The sequence below is a fragment of the Pleurodeles waltl genome, chromosome 6, assembly GCF_031143425.1.
Source record: "Pleurodeles waltl isolate 20211129_DDA chromosome 6, aPleWal1.hap1.20221129, whole genome shotgun sequence".
Taxonomy (NCBI): Eukaryota; Metazoa; Chordata; class Amphibia; order Caudata; family Salamandridae; genus Pleurodeles; species Pleurodeles waltl.
In genome coordinates this window covers 467585547-467612779 of record NC_090445.1, presented here as the reverse complement: position 1 = coordinate 467612779, position 27233 = coordinate 467585547, and the positions used below count along the sequence as shown (strand labels likewise).

General features: G+C 43.0%; 1 protein-coding gene across 2 annotated transcripts in view; it reads right to left on the bottom strand.

Annotated features, from left to right (window-relative positions):
• Nucleotides 1–27233, bottom strand: part of LOC138299906 (membrane cofactor protein-like) — a 637582-nt gene that overhangs the window by 506466 nt on the left and 103883 nt on the right. For both annotated transcript variants that reach the window (XM_069238620.1, XM_069238621.1), the window contains exon 3: nt 8002–8190. In XM_069238620.1, the coding sequence (XP_069094721.1) occupies nt 8002–8190 (189 nt within the window). The remainder of the gene's footprint in view (nt 1–8001; nt 8191–27233) is intronic.

The window sequence follows — 27233 nt, the reverse complement described above, 5'->3', positions numbered from 1 at the left end:
ATCCATCAAGATCTGGTATGTTTCTGCACTGCCTTTCCCTTCTTCACGCCAACACACCCCACGAAGAATTGGTCATCCACCCGGAACTCTCTCATGCAGTCAAGGTCTAATGACAATGCTCCTTCTGGGTCCAGACGGTGAAGTTGTTCCTCTTCCTTGGAGGGATGTAGCGGAGCATAAAATGGAGGGGTAATGGACTAGTCTACTTGAACGTGAGTGAACACTTTCGGCAGAAAGGAAGGTCACGTGAGAAGAACCAGTTTTTCTGGTTAGATGTTCAGGTATTGAGGCTTGGATGACAAAGTCTGAAGCTCACTGATCATATGGGCAGATGATATTGATACAAGGAAGGGCATCTTGATGGTAAAGAGCCTGAGGGGACAGTTGTGCAAAGGTTCAAAGGGAGCATGCATCAGAAAAGTTAGAACTAGATTAAGGTTCCACAAAGGCCCCGCTGGGCAAGAGAAAGGATAAAAAGAACAACCTGAGAGAGGGGAGCAGAAAGAGGGTCCACCTTCTTCTCAGAACACCATGCCACAAATTTGCCCTAACAGCAGGTGTATACCGTTGTGGTGGAGGGAAGCCTGCCTGCCAAGATAACATTGCAGACTTCGATGGAAGGTCGAAAGCTGTCAACTGTTGCTGCTCAATCTCCACGGATGAAGATGGAGCATTGACAAGTTTGGGTGGAGAACCCTCACCTGTTGCTTTTACAGAAGATTCTTCTGATGGGGCTGCCTGATTGGAGGACCGATGGCATGCCGAACAGATCGGAAGACCAAACACTCTAAACCCAGTCTGGAGTCACAAGGATGACTTGGTCATTCCTGATCTTCTTGAGAACTCTGGGTAGAAGTGGTATGGGCGGAAAGGTGTACAGGAGGCCTGAGCTCCACTGAAGATGGAAAAAGTCTCTGAGTGAAAGACGCCTTGGAATCTCCAGCGCACAGAACTGCTGACATTGCTCGTTCTCGACAGTGGCCAACAGATCTAAACAAGGCTTTCACCACTACTGAAAGAGACCTTGCATCAGCTTCGGATGGAGATGTCATTCGGGATCAGCTGGGCATCTTCGGCTGAGTTTATCCGTTCTGGCATTCAGAAAGGCACAAGATGTTGAACTACCAGGTATACACCCTGACGTTCCAGCCATGTCCAGAGACACAGGACCACTTGACAAAGGGTCCACAACCTCACCTTGCTCTGTTTGTTGCAGTAGCACATGGCGGTAGTGTTGTCCCTGAACACCAGTACTAGCCTTCCTTTGATGGAAGGTAGAAACAATTTAATGCCAGACAGATTGCATGGAGCTCCATAAAGTTGATGTGGAGCAGGGATTCCACCGGAGACAAGAGACCACCGATTTCCACCTCTTTCAGATGGCTGCCCCATTTTATAATTGACAAATCTGTCCCCACTGTCAGATCTGGTAGGGGAAGAGAGAAAGGTCTGCCACTGACCCAATTGCAGGTTGTTAACCACCACTGCAGTTCTTTTGCAGTTCCCTTCGAGATCTGGACCATGTCAGAGAGATACAGGCCCAACAGTCTTAGAGTCAGTCTCACCAAAATTTAGGATAGAGACTGAAACATCATATCTAGTCTGAATATCCTGGACCCATCGTTCAGGAGGATAGGCCCAAAACTGCACAGTGTCCAGAACAATGAAAGGGAGCATTTGAGAGGGGGTCGTGTGGCTCTGGCATGTTAATAGTGAACCCCGGTGAGTGCAGAAGGTATGCCATAGTCTGGAGGTGGGAGACGACAGCTGGGGGCAAGCACCTTCAACAGCCAGTGATCGAGATACAGGAAAACTGGCACCCCTGAACTCCGCAGATGAGCGGCAACCACTGTCATCACCTTGAACACACAAGGAGTTATGAGAAGGCTAACGGAGACCTTGGCCAACTGAGAGTGCTTGTGGTATACAGTGAACCACAGGTAATACATGTGGGCAGGCAAGATGAGAACGTGGAAGTATGCGTGCTACAAGTACAATGCTACAATCCAGTCTCTCTGGCCCAGGGCAGAGAGGACTTGAGCAAGCATGAACATTTTGGACTTCTTCTTTATGCTATGAAAGTGTGCTTCTGGTGAAATACAAATGGAACTAGTACATTTGTTTAACAAATATGCAAATAGCTCAGTGTAGGCAAGGGAAACTGACAAAATTTAAACTCTTACACACAAACATTTTGTAAGATAAAATAGAAATGTTGAGCACTAGCGGTCGCATTGTTTGCATCTGGATGTGCCTGCTTAGTGCAGATGGTAGAGAGAATGTTAAACTCAAGTACACAAATGATCGAAATATAAAACTTTAAACTAAAAACATCAGTTTTTTTACTCTGGAGTAAGTCAATTTGGAAAGTATGGGAACATTAAAAGAAATGCAGATCAAACAGTTTCACCAACTGGTAAAGGAAAAAAATACATTAGGTTTTGTAATGCTGAATATAAAACATCTATTCATTAAAATGTCAACAATCCACATCTTTCACTAGTGTGGGCAAGATTCAAAGCAGCTTATCAAGAAATTTAAGCGCATTGGTCCACCACAGTATACAATACAAACATTAAACAAGCATTTGCAATGCAACGGGTTTCGCATTTGTTCGAGTTAGAGCTATTAGTGTTGTAAACTCCTAAGCGGACTTTTCCTGTCACATAAATTGAAAGAAAAAAAACAAGCACATTCGCGCTATGTAAAACCGGAGTGCGATCGTACTGAAATTGAAAACCAGAAAAGCGAGCGCGCTGCATGGAAAATAAAAAGATAAAGTGGAGCAGAAAACAGGCTGAAAACATGGAGCCTTGTATGTTTTTCAGTAGTTGGCCGGTGCGCTCGAGGAGGGCGTAACACCATAAAAGGCACGACGTATGCATGCCTTTCACTAATTAAATTAAGTGGATTTTAAAAGACAAGCCCACGAACCAATGAAAGTGACAGGCCTGAAATGGGCGTGGTTAAAAGCTCAAAGAGATTACAACAGGGACGGAGCGCTTGTGCGCTCGACCCTAAAAAGGTGAAAGAATGCTGAACTGAAAGGCAAAACAGTCTGCAGAGTGACTGAGGGATAGAAATTACTCTCCAAAACCTTATCACTATGGAAGGTTATTAGGAGATTTAAGGAAGGGCAAGTGACTGTTTTACAGTGACTCCTCTTCAATCGCCTTGGATCAGGACAAATAATATAACCAAATATAATCGTGCAGTTCTTCAGAGATGGCTTCTCCAACACTAATACTGACAGCAGTGGGACATAAAAAAATTCCTCTGGTTTACATCTCACAGTTCTGGAATGAAGTATTCTATTCAGTGTGGTGTGCTTCCTGGATTCTCTCATTGCCAGAACTGGGCTTAATATTCTTCTGTGGTTTTTAATAGTTCTCTGGGGGACTCAGATATTGACAGAGTACCTGGTCTTGGCCAAAGTCCCACTCTTTGCTTTAGCACAGAGTCAACTTTAAAAGTGATGCCCATGGTGGTTGAGCCGGGCCGGTTATGGTGATGCCTCACGTAAGTTTGCTTTTGAACCCACTTAGAGGCTGTGCCAGCTGTATGTCACTAACAAATAACGTGACCAGCTTGACATTGAGAGTGCAGTAGCAGGAGTCCTGGAGCAGAAGCTCCAAGAATGCCTCTATGACTTCTTACAGTGCAAGCAGGGCTGATGACTGCCATTGGAAATCAACACCTTTCGTGAACATTGAAGCAATCTTGGCGAAAGGAAGCTTTCAGGTAAGAAGGTCTGTGCTCTTCTGGTATTTTTGGATCTCTGAAAATGCGAGCACACCTGGACAATATCTTCTTCACCAAGCACCTCCTCATTCTACTTGACCTGAAGCCCTCTGCGGCAGAGGCCGGCACTTCAGGCGAGGCGGAGGACGGCGCTGTGGGAATGCCGAGGCCCTGATTCAGAGGATTGTGTGGGGGTCTACCGCCTTCTTTGGCATCCTGACCTTGCGCTTCAAACTAGATGTGCTGGGGGAAGATGCTGCGTGCCTCATGGCTGTTCATGGTTTCCAGCCTCTCCCCAGAGAGCAGCAAGCACCTTTGGCAAAACAGGAAAACAGCACTTCTCCCAGGAACTAGTGGCTTAGGCGCCGTTAGTGGTGTTTCATTGGTCCGGCCTCCCCGTCTGTTTCGAAGTTCTCCTTTTTGAGGAAGAAACTGAAGGTGCAGGACTAGGCTAGGACGAAGGGGTACTTCCTTAATGGGCACCAGAAAGTAGTGGGAATAACATTCACTACTTTCTTCTGGCATCAACACGCTCTCTATAGCTCTGTTTGCCAAGAGAGCCATTACCTCCTGGCAGAGCAAAGAGCCTGTCGCAAGGGGGTGGCAAGGCTGAATAGGAGGTCCCAAAGGGGAGGGAGCAGCATCTTCGGACAATCTGAAGAACCCAGCCATCTGATGTTAATGCCCTCCAGTGGAACAGGTCCTGCCGCCCACTGGGTGCCCATGATGGTGAGAGGCTAAAAGAGTTTGGCGGCTGCCGCTGCTGGGGGGTGGTGGACTGGTCTGACCTCTGGCTACCGACCATTGCACCCTTGGACACGCAGAAGGTGGGAAGCTTGCAAGCTGTAGAGGCTGGGTGGGTAAAGACGTGTCTGGAAGCCCCTTCCATGGGCACGAAAGGAGAAAAAGGCAGGGTGGGGGGTAGCGAGGGGCCATGGAAAGGCCTAAGAACCTGAATGTAGCCCTGCAATCCTTGAAGGGTTTCAGCGCAGAGTCCGTCTTGACTCCAAGGAGAAGGGAGCTATCAAAGAGCATGTCCATAAGCAACGCTCAGACATCCCAAAAACAGCCTGTTGTTCTCAGCCAGACATGATGCCCTAAGGCCATTGATAAAGAAACCGCTCTGCTGTAGTGTCCAGGCCACATCAGATTGTGAACATGGTTTTATCTCTAATATCTATAATAGCTTGGGAAAGTATGGTTCGGGCTGGTATTCTTAAAGGTGCAGTGACCCCTTACAAACCTCCAAGAGGCCCAGCCCATCAGAATAAGGCTCTGGCTCCGGCCTGGAAGGTATGGCTCCAGTGAGAGTCAAGAATGGGGACAGCGCCACCAGAGGGTGCCGGTGGTGCTGGGAGTGAAAGCATCAGGACTAGGCACACATTGAGGTGGTATGACTGGCGCCAGTCATGATCCATCTATGGATCCAAGAGGCCTGACCGGAGTTATGTTATGTTACATTATTTGTATAGCGCATGGCTACCCGAAGGCCTCCCAGCGCTAGAGGGACAACTCTCCAAATAGAGGAAAGCATAGCAAACATATTAGAACAGCCAGGTCTTTAGTCCTTTCCCAAAACTCAATTCATGACTTGTGGAGCGAAGACTTTGGGGGAGGGAATTCCACAGTTTGGCTCCAAGATAAGCCATCGTGGTGCATCCCCATCTGGATTTCTTAACTCTAGGTACGTAGGCAAGGGCTGCTGAGGTGGATCTAAGTTTTCTGGTAGGAATGTAGAAAGATGCAAGGGTCTTTAAATGTCTAGGACCTCTGTTATATAGTGATCTGTGCATACAGCACAGGGTTTTAAACATTATATGTTGTCCCACTGGGAGCCAATGAAGGTCAGCAAGAGCAGTTTCAACCGAGGCATGCCTCGGTGTATCTAAGATTAGTCGGGCCATGGCATTTTCAACTACTTGCAGATTCCTTTTGACATATCGTGGAGACCCAAGCAATAATCCTTTTCCATAGTCCAATCTAGAAATAATGAGAGCCTGAACAATGAGCCTTTTTGGCAAAAACAGAGAGCCTCATTATACTAAAGCAAGTAGCAGAGATTTTCTAAGCTTTCTGTTCCAAAGTGAGTTGGGGGTCGAGCCAAACTCCCAGACTTTTAATGCAGTTCTTCGGGCTGGTAGCTCCCCCAAGGAAATCGGCAGCCAGGGGTTCATACCCACACGTGGACTCTGGCCTAGTATCATTACTTCGGTTTTATCTTTGTTTAGTTGAAGCATACTATCGTTCATCCATCTTGATACTGCCTGTAAGCAGCAAGGCAAAAGGCAGTCGTCGGGGTCTGAATTGGAAGAGAAAGAAACCACAAATTGTGTGTCATCGGCACAGGAAACCAGAGAAACCCTGAATGACTACACTATCTTGTATATATGTTAAATAATGTGGGACTGAGGGAAGAGCCCCGTGGCACCCCACAGCTGCTTTGAAATTTACTGGAAAGGTATAACCGATCCAGAACCTGGAATGTTCTTCCCTTCAGAAATGAGGAAAGACAGTTAAGTGCATTTCCCTCAATTCCCATATCTTTCATCCTCTGCACAGCAGCTGGTGATCTGCAGTGTCAAAAGCTGCATTGAGGTCTAGGAGTATAATCGCCGAAGGGCGTCCCTGATCCATGCTCTTCCTAGCTTCTTCCTTAACAGTGATCAAGGCTGATTTAGTGTTGAGAGAGGGCCTGAAGCCCATTTGGGTAGGGTGAAGGAAATTGTTGTCCTCTAAATATGTAGATAGTTGAGCATTAATATGTTTGTCTAATATTTTGGAGGGAAAAGGAAGTCGCAATATGGGTCTATAGTTTTTCAGCACTTACGCATCCAAAATGTTTTTTTTCAACAAAGGTCTGATTGTCGCGTGCTTCCATTAATCAGGGACCAGGCTTCTCGATATAGAAAGATTTATCAGATCCGTCAGAACAGGAATAATCGCTGAACCCCCTAGGGCCATTATCGCTGGGGGGGGGGGGTGGTTGGGGTCCAAGGGGGATCCTGACCTAAGAGCTGATAAAGAGGAAGCTACCTGATCCTGTGACATAAGGGAGAAATAAGAAAAGGAGGCAGTACCGATGTGATGAAGAATTATCACCTCCTCCGAGAGAGGCTCATTGTTTGAAGAACTTTGAAGACGTCTGAAGAATACTTGAGCAGTTGTGGAAATATACATTTTTGCTTTTGTATTGAGAAATAATTCAATATTTATAATGAATTGGCCAAATCTTAAATATCGGGTTTTACTAATTTGATGATTTTACTTTTTTTTAATAGCTCGGTATGGCTGCAAATCAGCATGAAGTAAAATTAAAGAAAAAAATAAACAATTAAATTTAAATTAATCTCGAGGCTTGCTTAGTTTGTCGGTCTGATCTGCCTAGGTTACATTTGGGGCTTATCACTGGAGTGTGAATCGCATTTGATGTTAGAAAGAGGGTATGGGGGAAAGGTTTAGCCGCATATAAGTTTGCAATGCCAAGTTTGTTAATATAATGCTAACTGTCAACACGAGGTCTAACAACTAATTCCCAGGCTTAGTAGAAAAATGGGATTGCAAGTTATCAATTGGGTAACAGTTCCTTTGAATGACATGCAAATTACGAGTTGGTTCTGTGAGCACTTCTATGCTTCATCTTGTATCCTCTCCAAATCCAAACGGTAATTTGGTATGTGGTTAAAATAGGATTACTTACAGTCCACTTCCACAAAAACTAAACAACCCTTAAAAAAAAGTCATTCGTTAATTGTCAATGAGTACATTCTTGTTGTGCTATTCTGGACTAAGTAATATAGGCGGATACCAACAGTTGCTTGCTGCGCAAAACAGGAAAGCTACTTTTTCACAACATGTGTGAAACAGTTATTCTCCCTGGGTATACATAAATAATTTGTGAAATGTATTTGTGTAACCCCCACTTGATGTACATGATCTTGTAGATCATCTCCCAACTCCAAACTTTCTACGTAATGTAAAGTGCTCCATTGATTCCTACCTAGGTTTGCACTATATAAATACCTTTTTTATACATTCATACATTCTGTGAGCGTCTCTTGATGCATACAGTTACCACATGCTTGCATCAGTTGGCTCCACATTTGATCTGCAGAATCGGAGCATTCTCCTATTGTACACTTGATGTTGCAGTGGGGGTGATTCGCACAGCTCATCACCAAGGTGTGTGTTCTCGCATCTGATGCAAATTCCCATTCGTTTTTTAAGTCAAATTAGAGCTGTGTGAGCACCTAACATACTTACGTTGGCAGAATTCTTGAATTTCCGACCACGTCGAATCTTCTAGACACCTTATACTATCAGGCATCCCAGGGGACTGAACATACCCCTGTGTTTCATTGCATATGTAGGTCACCGTGGTCCCGATGGCATAAGTTGTGTTTGGACGGTTAATGGAAGCATTCGTCAACTGCTTTGGAGGGCCACAATCACCTATGAGAAAATAAACAACAAAGGAACAATTAGAACTTTATCTGTATTCTCTCTTACCATTATTTCTGGTGAATGTATCATATGGCCGATTTTTACAGCGCTCCTTAATGGAAGGTGTACCAAGGGCCCGCATGTCCCTCCAAGACAATGTCAAATGTCTTAAGATAGACTAGTGACAGATCAGAAGGAAACTTTCGTTTTAAACGTCCAACAGGAGGACTCTTTAATTTGTCACGAGCTGATCCAACAGGTATGGCATGAGAACATCGGTGTTTTTAAGGTCATTGTTTTCACTCTTAAATTGGGCACTGGTCCCTGCAAGTAATTCATATATTTATCTTTTTAATGGGAGCCACTAAAGGTGGCAGGTTTCTCTCTGGGATTGGCTCCTCCACTAGCTATGAAGTTAACATATGTTTCAGTTTAGGCAAACCCCATCATTTGTATCTCCTCTTTCTCTTAATGCCCTAATATTGCTGGTTGGTTAAAAAGTCAATAAAAACATGCACTACACCTTACACTATATTTTATTTTAATAGTGCTATACAGTTTCACTGAAGAGACCATGAAAACGAAAGAAAATAGCAGCAAAGCAAACTCCTAGCACTCGCACACCGTAACGAAACAAGTACCAACATTATAAAGGGGTTACTTCAAAATGGACTCCTGGAAATAACTAGCCTCGATGGCTTCATGACAATTCACATCTGTATGTCTTCTGCATTTTTAATCGCAAGAGCAGTCAGACTTCGGGTGAAAGTCCAGCTGACACTACTTGGTAAAACGTAACCTTCCTCAGGCAACACATTCTCAACAATGTGGTGGAATGTCATACATGATCAATAAGTCATGTTGCTATATTGAAGTAGGTGTGTACGTGCGTCAATCACAGTTGACTACCGCAAAAAGTCAGTTTACCTCAGTAGGATGTGCCTGAACACTGCAGTTTTTAATTCCACCCGAGCTGAACGAGGAAAGGCTGGCCGTGCAAGAAGTCAGATGTGATGCAGCAATTAAGGCAGTAAATCCCCACCAGAAGGCTGTGGGCTCGCAAACATATAATCTCAAGGCCCACACCAGAATAATATTTCTATGCTTTTTACGTGAACTTACTAAGTCATTCTATCTAGTCATCTGTTGTGCAACCATGCTTTGAGACTCAGCACACATTTGTAATAGCTTGCAGCACATAAACACAGCAGTCTGTCACCAGAGGAAGAGCAAACGTGGATACACGGCTGGTCTTTTATCTCGTCAGATGTAGGTTTTAATCCTAAATGCTAGACAAATCATACCAATGCGTCTGAATGTGAGCGAAGTACGACCTTCCTATGGCCCAATATGTGTTTGATTGTGTAATAGTTAAATAGGTGACTAGGTGGATTGATATATATTCTACAAACAGCACCTCGAGTTCTGAATGGCACTCCTTCAATAAGAAAATGTCTGCTGCTCGGACAAGCCATAGCTATACCACATATATGAAATTCAACACAACATAATGGGGCTTGAATACTTTCCTTCTAGGTAGCCACCACGTTTTAATACAGGCGTTGCTGAAGTCCTCACATTTTTTTTATGTTAATAACTAGGATGGGAAGGATCTGGAAGGTGTCTATATCTAAACAGGGTAAACCATATCCAGATTCTAAGGAGCTTTCAATGTGAGTAGTGCTGCATGTTAGAAAATTGGGCAAAAATCTAGCCATAGCTAAGTGGAAGGCGGGGGGGATGTGAAACACTACGGGGGCCACTATAACGATGGAAATATGGATTCAATGGACAAGGACATTGAAGAACTCCACTTGGATACAAATAACTTTACACAATATCATGCCATGTGCATAGTCATGAGAAATATGTGGGGTGAACCACAAGATCCCCAAAGAGAATCCCTTACACTGGGTTAGTTAATTAGAGCAAATTAGGACTGGGGTATAATTACTGAACTGTATCCAACTACAAGAACAGACACTCCTAAACGGCAAATAAAAATGTGTCAAAAATGGGAAACTGACTTTGGGATACAAGTCATAGACTCTGTGTTGTCAAAAGCCCTGTTGCTTATTTAACATGCTACAAGTAATGTTTGATTCTGGCTCATACGCTTTCTCTTTACACACAGAACAGATATTACACCCAGGGCAAAGAAGTGGGGGACATGATATCGCTCATGACATTACAGGAAGTGCCATCACGACCCATGACCTTACAGGACGCGACACATAAGAAGTGACATCAGATCTTAATACCTCGCACATTTCTTTAGCAGGTCTATCATGCGTATATTTGAGCACTTTAAAAGATGTAACAAATGAAAACTGATCACTATTTAAGCCTGTTACTCGAGTTTCCTGTCTAAAGGAATTAACAGGAGAAATGGGAATTGGTGTCTCACTAACTACAGTAGGTAAACCAGTAAGTGCTACAAGCTAGGCATACACACTGCCCCTAGACGTTTTTCACTCACATTTAGTAGCAGATATTTATCTTGCTCTTATTCTTGGCATAACTATATCTAAACCAACCTCACATTCACCAGTCCAACCAAAGGTTAGCTCTCCCTCAAATCTGTACCACCTGAATACCCACATGCATTCCATTCATCACTTTTTCGTATACTTCGGTGTGATTTCTTCAGCGGCATTATCCGCATCATTGTGCTTCTCTTTTTCATTCCTATTTTAAATAATCTTTCATTCAATCTGCACAGCATCAAGAAAAGACATTGGAAGTGCCAACAGATATGCAGGTGAGACTTTTTGACTTTGCCAATGCTTATTTGTGAGTCCGATTAAAAAATTGCTCTCGTTATGGTCGGGCATTAGATGGCGCTGTTCAACAAAAGTAAACAAACTGCACAAAATGACTACCTGGAACCTGGGAGTGATGTAAGCTCGGTTGGCTGTGGCCCAGAAATTCTGCAGCACATGCTGTACTCGGATCCTGGTAGCACCGCTATGAAGAATATAAAATAGCGCGATCTGTACACGGGTTCCTGCCAGACCTCGGATGAAGCAATGGGCGCCTTCCCGTAAAGGGTAAATCCGCAAAAGGATGGTAGGGTTCGAGTTCAACTGATTTTAACAGCCTGGGCTTGAAAGACAAGACACATTCTAAAACACACCAGGGATTATCAATGGTTAATCAATAATAACACACTAGAGAATCCTAAACAAGGAAATGGACATCGGAATGGGTCTAGAAGTAGTGCTCAATTAGAGTCGGTGGTTTCCGGGGTGGGGCACCGGCGCCTGTGCTTATTTTTCTGTCGCAAGTATATACTGCGAGCAAAAGGCACATATGGGAAACATGAATTAAGAGAAAAACGAAAACGCGCACACAGGGATAAAGCAGAAAGCTGCCAGAGTGAGCTGAAGGGGCGGGGAGTGGCTGTAAATGGGTTAAAGAGGCCAGAGATGGCTTCAGGATTAGGGTTCCTCTGTGTTCTCTGCTTGCACATTTAATTGCAGCAGTCGTGTGTTTCAGATGAGAGCTTTAGGCACCTGCACGTTTTTATTTACAAATTAAGCACTGTCTAGAAGTGGGGAAATAAGGTTTCAGGGCCTCCAGTACCAAATGGTAGTATGAAGATATGGACACCCTCAGCCAGGCCCTTTAGTGCATCATAACAGGGCTGCCTGCCAATTTTAACCATAGCCTTTTCCTAGCAGATTAATATGCAGTTATATAATCTAAGGTACTAAAATTAAACGTGTTGAATAAACAACCTATTTTTAACTTAAAAGAGCATTCAGCATATTTTTAAAAGACGTTTGTTGTATCATGTACATGCCAAATCTTTTGATGGTTAGACTGGTGCTTTCGCTCTTGGGGGCAAATACCAGACCAACTGACTTGACACCGGCTCAGCTCTTTCTAATAACCCTGAATTGCTGAATGTGAGAAAGTAGCCTCTTTCTAGCCTTGTTACCCCCACTTTGGGCCTGTTTGTGAGTATATGTCAGGGTGTTTTCACTGTTTCACTGGGATCCTGCTAGCCACGGCCCAGTGCTCATAGTGAAAACCCTATGTTGTCAGTATGTTTGTTATGTGTCACTGGGACCCTGCTAGCCAGGACCCCAGTGCTCATAAGTTTGTGGCCTATATGTGTTTCCTGTGTGATGCCTAACTGTCTCACTGAGGCTCTGCTAACCAGAACCTCAGTGGTTATGCTCTCTCTGCTTTCCAAATTTGTCACTAACAGGCTAGTGACTAAATTTACCAATTCACATTGGCATACTGGTACACCCATATAATTCCCTAGTATATGGTACTGAGGTACCCAGGGTATTGGGGTTCCAGGAGATCCATATGGGCTGCAGCATTTCTTTTGCCACCCACAGGGAGCTCTAACAATTCTTACACTGGCCTGCCAGTGCAGCCTGAGTGAAATAACGTCCACGTTATTTCACAGCCATTTACCACTGCACTTAAGTAACTTATAAGTCACCTATATGTCTAACCTTCACCTGGTGAATGTTGAGTGCAAAGTTACTTAGTGTGTGGGCACCCTGGCACTAGCTAAGGTGCCCCCACATCGTTCAGGGCAAATTCCCCGGACTTTGTGAGTGCGGGGACACCATTACACACGTGCACTATACATAGGTCACTACTTATGTATAGCGTCACAATGGTAACTCCGAACATGGCCATGTAACATGTCTAAGATCATGGAATTGTCACCCCAATACCATTCTGGTATTGGGGTGACAATTCCATGATCCCCCGGGTCTCCAGCACAGAACCCAGGTACTGCCAAGCTGCCTTTCCGGGGTCTCCACTGCAGCAGCTGCTGCTGCAAACCCCTCAGACAGGTTTCTGCCCTCCAGGGTTCCAGGCAGCCCTGGCACAGGAAGGCAGAACAAAGGATTTCCTCTGAGAGAGGGTGTTACACCCTCTCCCTTTGGAAAAAGGTGTCAGGGCTGGGGAGGAGTAGCCTCCCCCAGCCTCTGGAAATGCTTTGATGGGCACAGATGGTGCCCATCTCTGCATAAGCCAGTCTTCACCGGTTCAGGGATCCCTCACACCTGCTCTGGCGCGAAACTGGACAAAGGAAAGGGGAGTGACCACTCCCCTGACCTGCACCTCCCCTGGGAGGTGCCCAGAGCTCCTCCAGTGTGCTCCAGACCTCTGCCATCTTGGAAATAGAGGTGCTGCTGGCACACTGGACTGCTCTGAGTGGCCAGTGCCAGCAGGTGACGTCAGAGACTCCTTCTGATAGGCTCCTTCAGGTGTTGCTAGCCTATCCTCTCTCCTAAGTAGCCAAACCTCCTTTTCTGGCTATTTAAGGTCTCTGCTTTGGGGAATTCACTAGATAACGAATGCAAGAGCTCACCAGAGTTCCTCTGCATCTCCCTCTTCACCTTCTGCCAAAGGATCGACCGCTGACTGCTCAGGACGCCTGCAAAACCGAACAAAGTAGCAAGACGACTACTAGCAACCTTGTATCGCCTCATCCTGCCGGCTTTCTCGACTGTTTCCAGGTGGTGCATGCTCTGGGGGTAGCCTGCCTCCTCCCTGCACCAGGAGCTCTGAAGAAATCTCCCGTGGGTCAACGGAATCTTCCCCCTGCTAACGCAGGCACCAAAAGACTGCTTCACGGTCCTCTGGGTCCCCTCTCATCCTGACGAGCGTGGTCCCTGGAACTCAGCAACTCTGTCCAAGTGACTCCGACAGACCAGTGAAGTTTGGTGGAGGTAAGTCCTTGCCTCCCAACGCTAGACTGCATTGCTGGGTACTGCATGATTTGCAGCTGCTCCAGCTCATGTGCACTCTTCCAGGATTTCCTTCATGCACAGCCAAGCCTGGGTCCCCGACACTCCTTCCTGCAGTGCACAACTTTCTGAGTTGTCCTCCGGCGTCGTGGGACTCCCTTTTGTGACTTCGCGTGGACTCCGGTTCACTTTCCTTCCAATTAACTGTTCAGGTACTTTTGCGGGTGCTGCCTGCTTCTGTGAAGGCTCCCTGAGTTGCTGGACGACCCCTCTGTCTCCTCCTCCAAGTGGCGACATCCTGGTCCCTCCTGGGCCACAGCAGCACCCAAAAACCTCTACCGCGACCCTTGTAGCTATCAAGGCTTGTTTGTGGTCTTTCTGCGTGGGAACACCTCTGCAAGCTTCATCGCGACGTGGGACATCCATCTTCCAAAGGAGAAATCCCTAGCTCTCTTCTTTCTTGCAGAACTCCACGCTTGTTCCATCAGGTGGCAGCTTCCTTGCACCCTCAGCTGGCATTTCCTGGGCTCCTGCCCATTCTCGACAAAGTTGCGACTATTGGACTTGGTCCCCTTGTCTTACAGGTACTCAGGTCCGGAAATCCACTGTTGTTGCATTGCTGGTGTTTGTTCTTCCTGCAGAATCCCCCTACCACGACATCTGTGCTCTCTGGGGGTAGTAGGTGCACTTTACACCTACCTTTCAGGGTCTTGGGGTGGGCTATTTTTCTAACCCTCACTGTTTTCTTACAGTCTCAGCGACCCTCTACAAGCTCACATAGGTCTGGGGTCCATTTGTGGTTCGCATTCCACTTTTGGAGTATATGGTTTGTGTTGCCCCTATAATTATGTGCTCCTATTGCAATCTATTGTAATTCTACACAGTTTGCATTACTTTTCTTGCTATTACTTACCTAATTTTGGTTTGTGTACATATATCTTGTGTATATAACTTATCCTCATACTGAGGGTACTCACTGATATACTTTTGGCATATTGTCATAAAAATAAAGTACCTTTATTTTTAGTAATTCTGTGTTTTGTGTTTTCTTATGATATTGTGCATATGACACCAGTGGTATAGTAGGAGCTTTACATGTCTCCTAGTTCAGCCTAAGCTGCTTTGCCATAGCTACCTTCTATCAGCCTAAGCTGCTAAGAACACCTCTTCTACACTAATAAGGGATAACTGGACCTGGCACAAGGTGTAAGTACCTCTGGAACCCACTACAAGCCAGGCCAGCCTCCTACACTGAGCTGTATAGAACTCCACTCAGTGAAAGTACCAATCTTGTCCTTTCCATCAAGATTGGCCCCTCTCACACACGCCAGAGGAAATTATCGAATGGCACCAAGGAGAATCAAGGCTAAGATTATAGCAGAGAGCCGGAGCAGAGAAAGATTTTGGATAACTGTAAGAAATATTGAGTAGTTGTGTGTGTGTATGGATGTGTGTGTGGGGGTGGGGTGGGGGGTGAAACTTATCTTAGTAACAACCACAGTCTCCCTCAGTTTAAACCACAAAGGACACTGAATCATCCTATGCTTAACCCTCTAACAGCTTGGCATAAAAACAGCTGTGTTTAATTTTGAGGCACTGTGTAAAGTATTTATGCAGCATACAAACGCAGTAAAGTGAATACAAAACACAAGAAAAAACCCAAACCTATTTAGAAAAATATCATAAATTTTTACTGAATATTTTGACACCAAAATGAATTCAATTAGCAGAACCAGAGTTATGAATTTAAAATTTTACGTGAAAAACAGCAGCTAAAAGATCAAAGTTCCAACTATGAGACTCTGGTTGTGCAAAATGGGGCAAAGTCAAAAGTTAGGGCTGACCGCAATGAAGCACAGTTCGGATGCACAAGGTGGATCGAGCCCAGTCTCGGCTTACTTTCGGACTTAGAAGACATTTTGAAGAAAAGTTCCTGAGAATGTAACCTTCAACAGAGAAAAGCAACCTGCAGTGTCAGAGGAGGAGGCGTCATCGTTGATGAGCCACTGAATGGAGTCGCGATGAAGATTTCTGCCTTTGAACTTTGTCCCTTTTTTTGAAGTTGAATATCTTCAGCAGGACGAAACTACAGGCCTGCTCCAACAAGGGCTTCACAAGGCTGGATAGCTTCGCTGAGGGGTCCTGCTGAACAGGATTTGCTGCTCAGGAAAAGAACATGGCAGGACCTAGTGCTATGTCAGGCCGACCAGCAATCTACCTTGGGCAGAACAGCAAGCAGGTAGGTCCCAGTCCACTGCAGGTTCTCAGGCCACTTTTTGATCAAAATGTTTTAAATCCCAACTTTTAGGGTTAGGCAAGAGCAGCACCATTAGCACCACCACGAAGAGTCCAGGAATGGAGGGGCACAACCTTGAGGAGGGGGGGAAGCGGGTTAGGACTCACTCCAGCAGAGGCCAGTTGCAGGCTTAAAGGGCTCAAGAGCTTGTTATGTCTCTGTACATCACACAGGAGGCCAGCCAACTAGCCACTGGAGTCACTCAGAGTCCCGGGTTCAAGCAGCTAGGCAGGCCTCAAGCAGCAGGGTCGTTTTCCGAGGAGGAACGCAACCTTCAAATAGAAAGGCAGTCATCTGGGGTACAAAACAGTCCTTCGGAAGTCCTCAGGAAGTCCAGGAGTATACAGAAGATGTGTTCTGAAGGACCATACCTGCTGCCAAAAATAATACCAACTCTCTCTGAACAAAGAGAAACTGTAGCATACGGTTACAGAAGTCAAAGACGCATGTAGTTAGATTTCATTTGACATGCTGCATTAAAGTTTTGGATGCACCCCATTCCCATTTAAAAGGCTATTGCATGTTAATGAAAGTGTCCACAACTGTATGAAGAGGTTACTTCCATCCCTACTTCATGACCATGCTGGATTTGCTGCACGGATTTCTAATTGCGGTGCAGTTACACAGATGCATACAATGTTTCAGAACGTGTATGAACACGTTTGGTACATGGAGATGTAAGTTCTCCCTCCAGCACAGCTCATCACTAGTGTTTTAAAGTAACGCGATATGTGGATGAAAAGGAGGACATTTAGTCCAAGGGTGCACGCCCACTCTCTCCCCAAGAGGGGTCATGCAATCTATCTCGAAGGGTGAACAAGGAACAGATCTGTCAGAGTTTGGTGGTATATATAAGCACAATTTAACAGTGTAGTGGAGCACTGTAATAAATAAAGGGGATGTCGGTTGGAAATGACTATAAACCAGGTGTGAATAAGGTACATGTGATACACCTACTACTGAATATGGGAGTTACATTTTTATGAATTCAGTCCATAGGCCAATACATGGAAATTTCCAGAAGTTTAGCGAGGAGAACAAAGAAATAAATAAAAGCATCTGTCCTTTCTGGAGATGTTGCATACATAGGGAATGTGGCAGCAATGGCAGATAGCAACGTCAGTGGGGATATTGAAAAGACACATGCAGGTGTGTTTATCTCACTGCAGTTGTGTTGATGTTACGTTTCAAAATAGTTCAGTTCTCAAAAAGAAAGCAATACTTACAAACTGGTAGTAGCGCAACAGATCCTACTTCACGGACTTCTCATGCACTGTGTGTAGACATAACACAGTCCAAATAGAAGCAAAATTGACCATGCTTCTCTCTCGCCCATTCTCTGACCAGCCACTCAAGAGTTGCAACAGCAGCACGAATCCAAGTGAATTGAGGTATGGCCCTTTAACTGAAAGGTATTGTCAGACCTGCTCCTGAAGCAGATGTGAGTGAAGAGATAACGCGTGACTATAACAAATGAGCCCAATAATGAAGGCTTTAGAATCATCTGTGACGATAATGGAACCGATCATTGACCTGAAGTCTAGCAAGGTACTATCGGCTCAAAAGGTGAGTCCAGAAAATACTATGGCGCAATACTAACACTCAATAAAGTAGAGGTCATGACGAAGTCATGCTTTGCAAAGGAAATTTCAGACTCTAAAAATATTAATTTTACCAAGAAACAATATAGATAGAAGGAAGGAAATATAGATCTTACCAACACTTTTTGCAGATTAACACTGGCAATAACATTTGGTTCAAGGTGATTACCGCCAGGTGCACCAACCCATGATATTTTTTGTGCAACAGAATCAAGTGGGCCTCATACTGTGTAGCTCAACAAGTTATAACCAGTGGCAGCCACAGCTGTAGTCCTAGATGCTGAGAAGGCCACAGAGCCCACCCTGTAGGTCTTCCTTTAGCAATTGCTAAAATGTCTGTTGTTGCGAGAATACCTGCAGAACTTGATTGAGATGTTACACATTGACCTCTCTGCTACAAGAACCAGCATCGTTACCTCATCTCAACTTAGGGCCCGATTTGGAGGTTGGTGGCAGGTTAGGTTATCAGAAACGTGGTGGATATCCTTACATCTATCATACTACAAGTGCTCTAGGATATAATGCACTTGTAATAAGAAAGATGGGATATCTGTCACATTTGTCAGGCCCTTAGTTTGCAAACAGGAGGTCACTTTCCTCTATGCTGTTCGCTCTGGCTGTGAAGTCGCTAGCTGCTAAAATACAGGGGTGAGGAACATGGTTTAGAACTGATAATTTTGCCAATGGCGGAAAAAATGATACTGTATGTCACTTATTCAGCAGGTAACACTCTATGGACTTTAGATATAATTGATCAATTGGCTGACGTTTCTAATTGAAACATAAATCTGAGTAAGTCTTAGTATATCCTGGTGTAACTGCACGTTTTGGGCATGATGTATTGTAGTGCACTGGAACACTTTTACTGTAGGACTGAAAAGGCGATAGAAAACTGACAATCTTTGTGTGTGGCACAAACCTGATAAGTTCGACACTCACTGGGCTAAATTTCTTATGTTGTTTTGCAAATGTGGCAATTACTTCCATGAACTAGTTCTCCATAAAATGCAAAACAATAATGACAAGACCGTTACAGACAAGTTAAAACCTTAGAGATATTTCCAGACACCTCGCCTGAAACATGCATTACACAGGATGGTAGAAGATGACAGGAATCCACAAGCACTAATGAAAAAAACGTAAGTCAATAATGGCCATGTCAATTGTTCAACTTGTCAGTCTTCGCTGGCCTGGGGACCAGTAGATCAGACACCCCAGCAGGTTGCACACTTGACATGTGAAGAAACTGCTAAACCACACACTTTGCACACCAAGACCTAGCAATTTGCACTTATCCGTATCACAATTAAATTTACGCAGGCATTGATCATTTGGGAAACCACTGATATGATATATGGGCTGAGGGGAGAGACTGGGCAGATCCAGAATACCAGAAAATGGGCATGCAGAGATTACAGCGCCCATAACCACCTGATGGCTTGAGTAACTACCTCCGAAGCTGTGCCCAACAACCTGCCCATACCTGGCAGAAGTTGCAAACTGAGAAATGTTTCTGTCTGCTGATCCAAAAGGCAGCCCCTGGGCTTCATATTAAGTCAAAGGGGAGAAACAGATCTAGGTCCCGAAATTGCAGACCACAAATGGCTGAAGGACAGTCTGCACACTAAAAATACTTGAATGAATGTAAGATTTCAGCTAATACAACAGAGAAGACTTAAGAGAAACAACCTTACACCTCACAATCTACGAAAGCTCTCTTGTGACTCTATATCAAAATACTCTTGTACTGATCATTTCATAAACCGGGGCTTGAACTGGCGTGTTATTATGCCCTACTTGACTAAAATAACACAAGAAATATCACAGGTTTGGGAAAATTAACAGACCCAGATCCAATGTGATCTTATCTAAGTACCAAAGTTAACTCACACAGAGAAGAGGAGCGAAGATTTTGAAATTGCATTCAGAAAACTCAATTTATGAGAAAGGGACCTTTGACATCACAGAGTGGATTAAATAGTCTGGAATATATATTAATACAGAAAATAGTTACCTGATGCTAGCACAAAGAAATGTGGACCCATGCAGTGCATGCATGCCCACTCAAATTGTACATGACAAGCAAGAGATGCCAACTACTGGTACAGCAAGCTATAACATACTGATGTCGAGACAGGAGGGACAGTGTGCACTGCAGGACCGAAACATGGCCATACAGTGATGTCATCCATTGCACTGGTTATACATCTTCATCCCTGCATTGTAATATAGTCCAATGAAAGGACATGCTTGTATGCATTAATATTATGTGGCTAAAGTGGGACAGCCACTAGACTTGTTTGGAAATAAAGAGGAACTGGCGACAGAGGCAGAAAATAGGACATATGTCAAATAAGTGTGTCTATGTTACAAGTTTAAATGCAAGGACAATCTGCAGTAACCAATCCCAAGCGAGGGGTGGAAAGGCGGCATCAAAAAGTGGTGTTAGCCTTGTAACCTTGGGAACGACAACACACTCCAATGTGACTCTTTCCCACCCTGGGAATTGTTATACATGTATTCTCTATGGGGAATGGAAAGAGATGGATCATTAGAAAATTGGCAGATTTCCCTACAGACCCATCAGCTTCACATCTGAATGTACCCAGTGACCAGAAGAGGATTGGGAAGGTTGTCATGTCCCATTATTGATCAAATCCCACCTCAAAGATGGCACACTTTGCTACTCTTTTGGGAAATGGAGATTTCTCGAAATGTGAACATACTGCTCTGATGGAATTTCTGTTTCTTGGCAATTCAACATAGGTCATTTTCTTTTCGGCAAAACATAACAGGAGGGAGTTACCAAAATGTGTTTCTCATTTTTAGGTTCAAATAATACAGATTAGATTTGTAAAGTAAAGGGGGCAATAAATAAAGGGTATAATGGAAGGAAAACCTAAGACACACACATAAGAATACAGGCCATTAACTGTCTATTAACAAAACAAAAAAAGGGTAACACACCTGAATAAGTAGAACAGATGCCTTACACACTGGAGATTGAGTACTATTTATTGACATTCAACATTTTACACTCTGTTAATAAGGCCTGAATGAAATATAAACGTGGATCAAAAGAAAAAGGAAGGGTAGATCCGAGTACAGATCAGTTCGCGACAGACATTTTCTGAGTACCCAAGGGTGGTTTTACTGTGCAGGGGAGTTTCCACTTCTGTAATTATTTATCATACTTTTTACAAAGGAAAACTAATGATTTAGGGGAGATCGTTCTCAGAAGGTCGAGTAGCAACAGTAATCAACCACTTAGATGAATTATTTCAGGGTATTCAAAACATGTTCAATGGGATATTAGTTCTATAGGTAAAAGGAAAAAGTATTCAAACTTGTTGTCTTTTGTCTCAAATTAGGCAGACTTTGTTACACTGAACATTTGGTGGGGGGGTCTCCTTTTTGGCATGGCTTGTTAGTGCAGTTGCTTACAACACCTTTTATCACTACTTTTCTATAAATAGATACATACATTGGGCTTCAGAAAAGTAAACATCTCTCACCTCATGCCAGTGCCTGTTTGGTGTCTCTTTCTACTTCACAGAGAATGCTTTTCCTTTAAAGCATTATGAGCATTATTTTGGATTCTGAATCTGGGTGGGACGTTCCTTCCAATTACTGAATCAATATTTAATATATCAATATTTTGCGACCAAAATCTGGTCACAAAACATTGATTTTTCACCAACACCTCAAAGGAGGTAGTAATGCATTTAGGAAAGGGTCCCTTCCATTTTGTGAATATGAAAAAAAAAAATTGCTGAAGAGAAGGCAGTGGTCCAAGGGACTACAGCCAACTCTAAAACACACAAAAAGTGCACTTTTCTTTTTAAATTTATTCCTGTATCCCTTACGGAAAACGTCTACATTAAAAAAAAAAAGTTTACTTTATAGAAAGTCAATTACAGACATGGTGGTCTGCTCCTCCCTCCGATGGCCTCCAATAGTAGTGAGCTGCAATTTGTGACCTACCTCATTAATATTCATGACGATGGTTGGATTGCAACCCACTACAATTCGAATTTTGAAGACCCAACCTAACAGCACGCAGGGCAGTTCTTAAAATCTTTACTGGTCACAAATTTAAGAAAAGTATTTTGCGACCAGCTATTTGTACATCTGGTCCAAAGTCTTTCTCAAATAAAAGCAACACACTGAGCATGTTAGCTAAATGATTATTTGAAGTAAGTCCTAGATAAACATGTCAACTTTTTTGGCAAGCTACATCAAAAAATGTTTTTATTGGAAAAAGATACATTTGGAGAAGTAGAATACTGAAGTTACATACATGAATAGATGATACTCCAAGTAGGCATTTCTTCATGAAGAAGGTTTAATGGGTTTCCATGACTGCATCCTAGCATTCTCTTTCAAAGTCTCGCTGCAGCAGCTCCTTGCCGACTGCCTGTTTCATTTATTTTTCGTCTGGAGCTTCTTTGAAATTGTGTTTACCAGTGAGTGCCCCCAAGGAAATCAGCCCTAAAAGAACCCTATACATTTGATGGTTGAGCTTACGGCTTTCACAATTTTTCACCTGCTTTATTTTAAATATTTATTTTATAGAATTGCTGGTGCTCAGCAGTGGCAGGACCAAGCCCACTTTAAGCTCTGATGTAGCATATGGTGACTTGTTTTATATTTGTATTTGCCTGTGCTTTATTGTTCTTACTTGGTTTCTACCTTTACTTATGTATTGTTTGTATTCAATTGAGTTAGTTCCATACCCTTGTGCTAACAGAATCTACCTTTGGGTTCTGGATTCTTGGTTGGGCACTTGGAGTCTGACCTTCAGCCTGTTCAGTCGGGTGTATGCTTGCTGTGGATCCTCAATAAACTTCTATCTTAGCGAAACAACACAACTTTGTTTTTGAGGAAATTCATCTGTGTCCCCACTCTATACCCTACACCTGGATGTTTAGTATGCGGTTTTCTCTCCCACTTCAAGAGCTGTCTGGTCCTTCTGTCTTTTATCTTGGTTATTCACCTGAGCTCCACCCGAGTGACAGTTTACAGGGTGTTTGCCACACAGTTACCACCTGGCCTAACTGATAAGTTGTCTTTCAATCACGAGTTGGGGGAGGGACGGGGGGTTTGCATTGCTCGGAGTAGGTGTCAGGTTTTGCTGAAAATTCTCCTTTTATTTTTTTGCAAGGCCAATCACTATTCGACACACAGTACACGAGAGGATAATTTATGACAGATGGGAGGCTTCAATGCACCTTTAGTCATTTTTGCTTTTCATTACTACTGCATACATGTCAATGGCCCCTGTTCAGACGGGAGACCCCAGATTTTTCAAGCTGCTTTATTTTGGCTATCTCCCACCCGATATTGCCTCTGCTTCAATAGAAGTCAATGGGTGAAATCATTCTTCCGATAATTTTTTTTTAAATCTCCCACTATCCTCTACTTAAATGTTTGCATGTATGCCAATGGCATAGAAACGTGGTTTCTGTCCAATTTTTCGCTTTTGCAGCAGGCAAAAACAATGTTGTGTAAACACTGGGGACGCACATTTTAAATTCCAGTGTAATCCAGCTTCCCTGCTTAGCATCATGTCAAATATGCAGCTCTGCCAGTTCTATGCACAATGTAAATATTTTCACTATCCGTATCCTCTCTTGTTTATCTTCTGCTTGGCATGGCGAAACAGTCATCAGGTGATCTCCCATGTCAAGGAGTATCTATGCAAAGCTTCTAGAGCTAAAAGCAGCAATTGTTTACTTTCTTAAGGCGCTATATAGGGCTTTGGCTTTAGGATATGTAGCTTATTTATTGTCACCAATGGGAATTGTGCCTTCACATTCTCAAGAGTGAAGTACTTACTAGTATGGTGGCATAAACATCCCTCATGAGGGTCACATTAACGACTTCTCCTGCTATATAAACACTTGTTTAGGTCTGGCTTGGCAGGACATTTGTCTGCCAACACTTTAAACACTTGGCTTCTAAACAATTACTAGTAACATTAATAGGACTAATTTTAATATGGTAACACATGCAATCACAAGTTTGCACATTTGCTTTGCCAAAGCTTGTTCAGAGTTGCAATACCAACGTGTAAGGTCTGAGAAGAACAGCTTGAGCATTACATAAATGGAGTTATATGGTTTAAAATATGTATCTTGTATGGCCAATGAAAGGAAAGGTTTTTCTTTTATTTACTTTTTATATGTATCCCCACAGTGCAGCCCCAGCCTAAAAAAAAAGCAGCAAAGTGGTCCACAATTAACAATGGAAAACATGAAAGGAGGCATAAGAACACAGAATACATAAACCTGCAGCAGAGAGAAAAAGATTGGCTAAAGGACGCTGAAGTTTTACAAACTGAAGAGCAGAACAGATTAAAGCTTTAAGGTAGAGTTTGCAAAAAGTGAGTGTTTCCCCAAAGGTGATTTTTTTTGCAGTTGATACATATGGATGCAGGTATCTTATTCCCTAGCTTTGGAACTCGACAGGAGAATACATGTTTCACAGTTTTGGGTTTCTACCTCTGGGAATTATCAGTAGAAGTTTAACCTTTCCTTTCATGGTTTCTATCTCTTTCTGTGATTTTACGTTTGTTAGATAGATGGATTCGTTTGAATGTAGTGTTTTAGGGAAGATGCAGGCTATTTTAAGTTAATTTTGGCATCCAGACAAAGCCACTGAAACTGTTTTAGTATTGGACTCATGAGGTCTGACTGTTTTGCACCAGTGATGAGTTGAGCTAAAATATGGAGTATGGCCTTGACTAGGCCCTATGGTCACTACTGAAAGGACAGCTAGTAGCTTTACTAGCTTGTAGTTAGTAAAGCCTTGCTGTGTCTAGATAAGAGAACCCAATTGCTTAAACTGTGATACTGAGTCTTGTACGAGGTATAAAGGTTTATGTTTCCTGAGCAGCAGTAGTTGGAATGAGGAAGTTTTAATGAGCATGGCGATTTGCCATTTCATAGTTAGGTTTAGTTCTGCATTAAGCCTGAAGATCTTCCTGACTGCAAGTTTTTCTATCCATTTTTGGACAGGTGGAAGCGATTCTCTAGGGTGTAGAAAGAGGAATTCCGGTTTTGAGTGAATTTCGATTAAGTGACAACATCCTAGATACCAGTTTCTCTACCAAGGTTTCAAGTTAGTTATATTTGAAGCACAGAAGATTTTGAGATACAGCCGAGTGAGGTCAGCATACTGGTGAATAGTGACTTGGTTGTGTTGTAGCATGGCACCCGGCAGTTCCATCAAAAGACTGACAAAGTAAGGAGAAATAATTGATCTTTGTGGTATGTTGCTGTAAGTGGTAGTGCGCTCATCTGCAGGAGTACAATTTTTATGACTTGGGACTTTACGGGTAGAAGGTCTTAGAGCCTTTTCCGGACTTTGGCATCCATTCCCATCCTAAGAGACAGAATGAGCAGAAGAGTATTATGGATAATTGTATCAAATACCACTCACTCTGTGCTGCAATTAGGGCAAACTGAAAAGTGTTTTATACTAGATGTTGTGTTGAGAAAGTTAGTTCAATATTTTTGCCATTAAAGGAAATTTTTAACACTGTTCCAAGACTCTGAAAGTTTTCAGGGTCTGGTTTCCCTTCTTAACAAGAGGTATAATCTGGTCTGATTTAAGCAATAAAGATCAAATGCTGCTGTCTCGTGAAGTGTTTATGACTGTAAGAATTAAATAGGAAATCTCTGAGCTTGCCAATATGAGGCCATCAGCATACGGCACATTGGCTATGATTTGCAGTTGGGCTTTATGTCCATTTCTCTAAAGGATGGACAATATCAAATGCCTCTTCTTAGGATGAAGGCATGGTGTTTCTTTGTGGTTTATTGTATTATTATTGTGGATTTTTTATCTTCTTAGAGAAGAATTTTAGAATATTGCTGGTGGCAGTAAGGGGATATTTTCAAGTACTGCACTGGGTTAGCACAGTGTCTAAGCATTTGGAAGAGTATTCTAGGATGGTTTACAAACTTGGTTAATTGTTTTTGTTGCAGCAGCAATTCGATTTAGTGACTAGAGTTAAGTCTCTATTGATTTTCATCTGATTTTTATCTACTTTAAAGGCTTGGAGTGCTCCTCGAGTTTGTGCCTGTCTCCAGAATATTTTGAGCTTTCTCAGGTTTTCGTTGAAGTTCTGCTACACAGAGGAGTGTTTTGCTTTTCTCTGAAGGATATTTGTGGTCAATGGCAGGTCTACTATAATCTGTAGAGCAGTCTTGTAGTTAACTCATGAGACTCTATGTAGATATTGATGTATTCAATGGTGTCCGTATGCCTTTGAGATCTTGATAAAGTTAATGGATGGAAATATTCTTTGGTGTCCTCATGATATCTGAGGTACAGTTTATTATTTACTTTGGAGTTCAACAGTACGGTGGAATGGTTTTGCGAAAAAATCTGATCACACAAGAAAAAAGTTACATTAAATGTGATGAGGTTTGTAGAGTCAATTAGAGGATCAAGTTTATAGCCTTTTGTGCGTACGCTGGGAGTAGTCATGAAATTAGCATATTTCTTTTCATTTTGAGTTGAGATATTTTTGACAATATTCTCTGGGATTCTGATATTCACTGGGAGATTGTTGAAGGAGTGGTGTACCTTTACTCAGGTGATGAGATTGTGGATGTGCCTGAGCAAGGAAATCATGTTTTAGCCTGGCAGTCATGATATCATGTGGAAGCATACTGCATTGGTTTGCGTACCTTTTATGGTTATAAGAGCTCAAAGGAGGAAAGCGAATGGGTGTCTGCAGTAGAAGGACAATTCCAGTTAATTTGGGGATGTCTGTGATGCTTCCTTCTTTCTTCTGTGTTCTATCTCTGTGAAAGAGGATATGGTCCTTCAGTGTAATGATGTCAAATGATGCACAGAAGGTGAGAAAGAACCATGTCTATATGAATAAGAGAATGTCCTTTGAAGATTAAGTGCCACAGTAGCAGCCATTTTTATTGTATTAATCATCTACATCAAAAAAATATAATGCCGTAGTCTATTTCAGCATAGTTCTGCTGTTACTGTCATGTATGGAGTCAGCTAAGTTTTGAAGGCAGCCTAGAAGCGGTATGGCTGCTTTTATGCAGAGAACTGCAGGAAGAGATCATGTCAGTTGTTGCGCATGTGTGCTGATTTTGCTAAAAATGCTTTTTTTGCCAATGGCAGCTTTTAAAAACACAGTTAATACAAAAGGAAGTCAAACGTTACAATGACAATATTATTCAAGCTGAGAGAAATCATTGAACATCAAAACAATTAAAAATCAAAGAATTTTGGTGACATACAGATGATTAAAAAAAGGCATACTCTAAAACACACTTCTGGGTAGGAAAGCATTAGAAGAAAGGTTAAAGCATGTTTACATCTTTTGATACACTATGCATGTAAAATTGGTATTAAAAGTAATTGAGAAAAAATAGAGAATTTACAAAAAAGTAA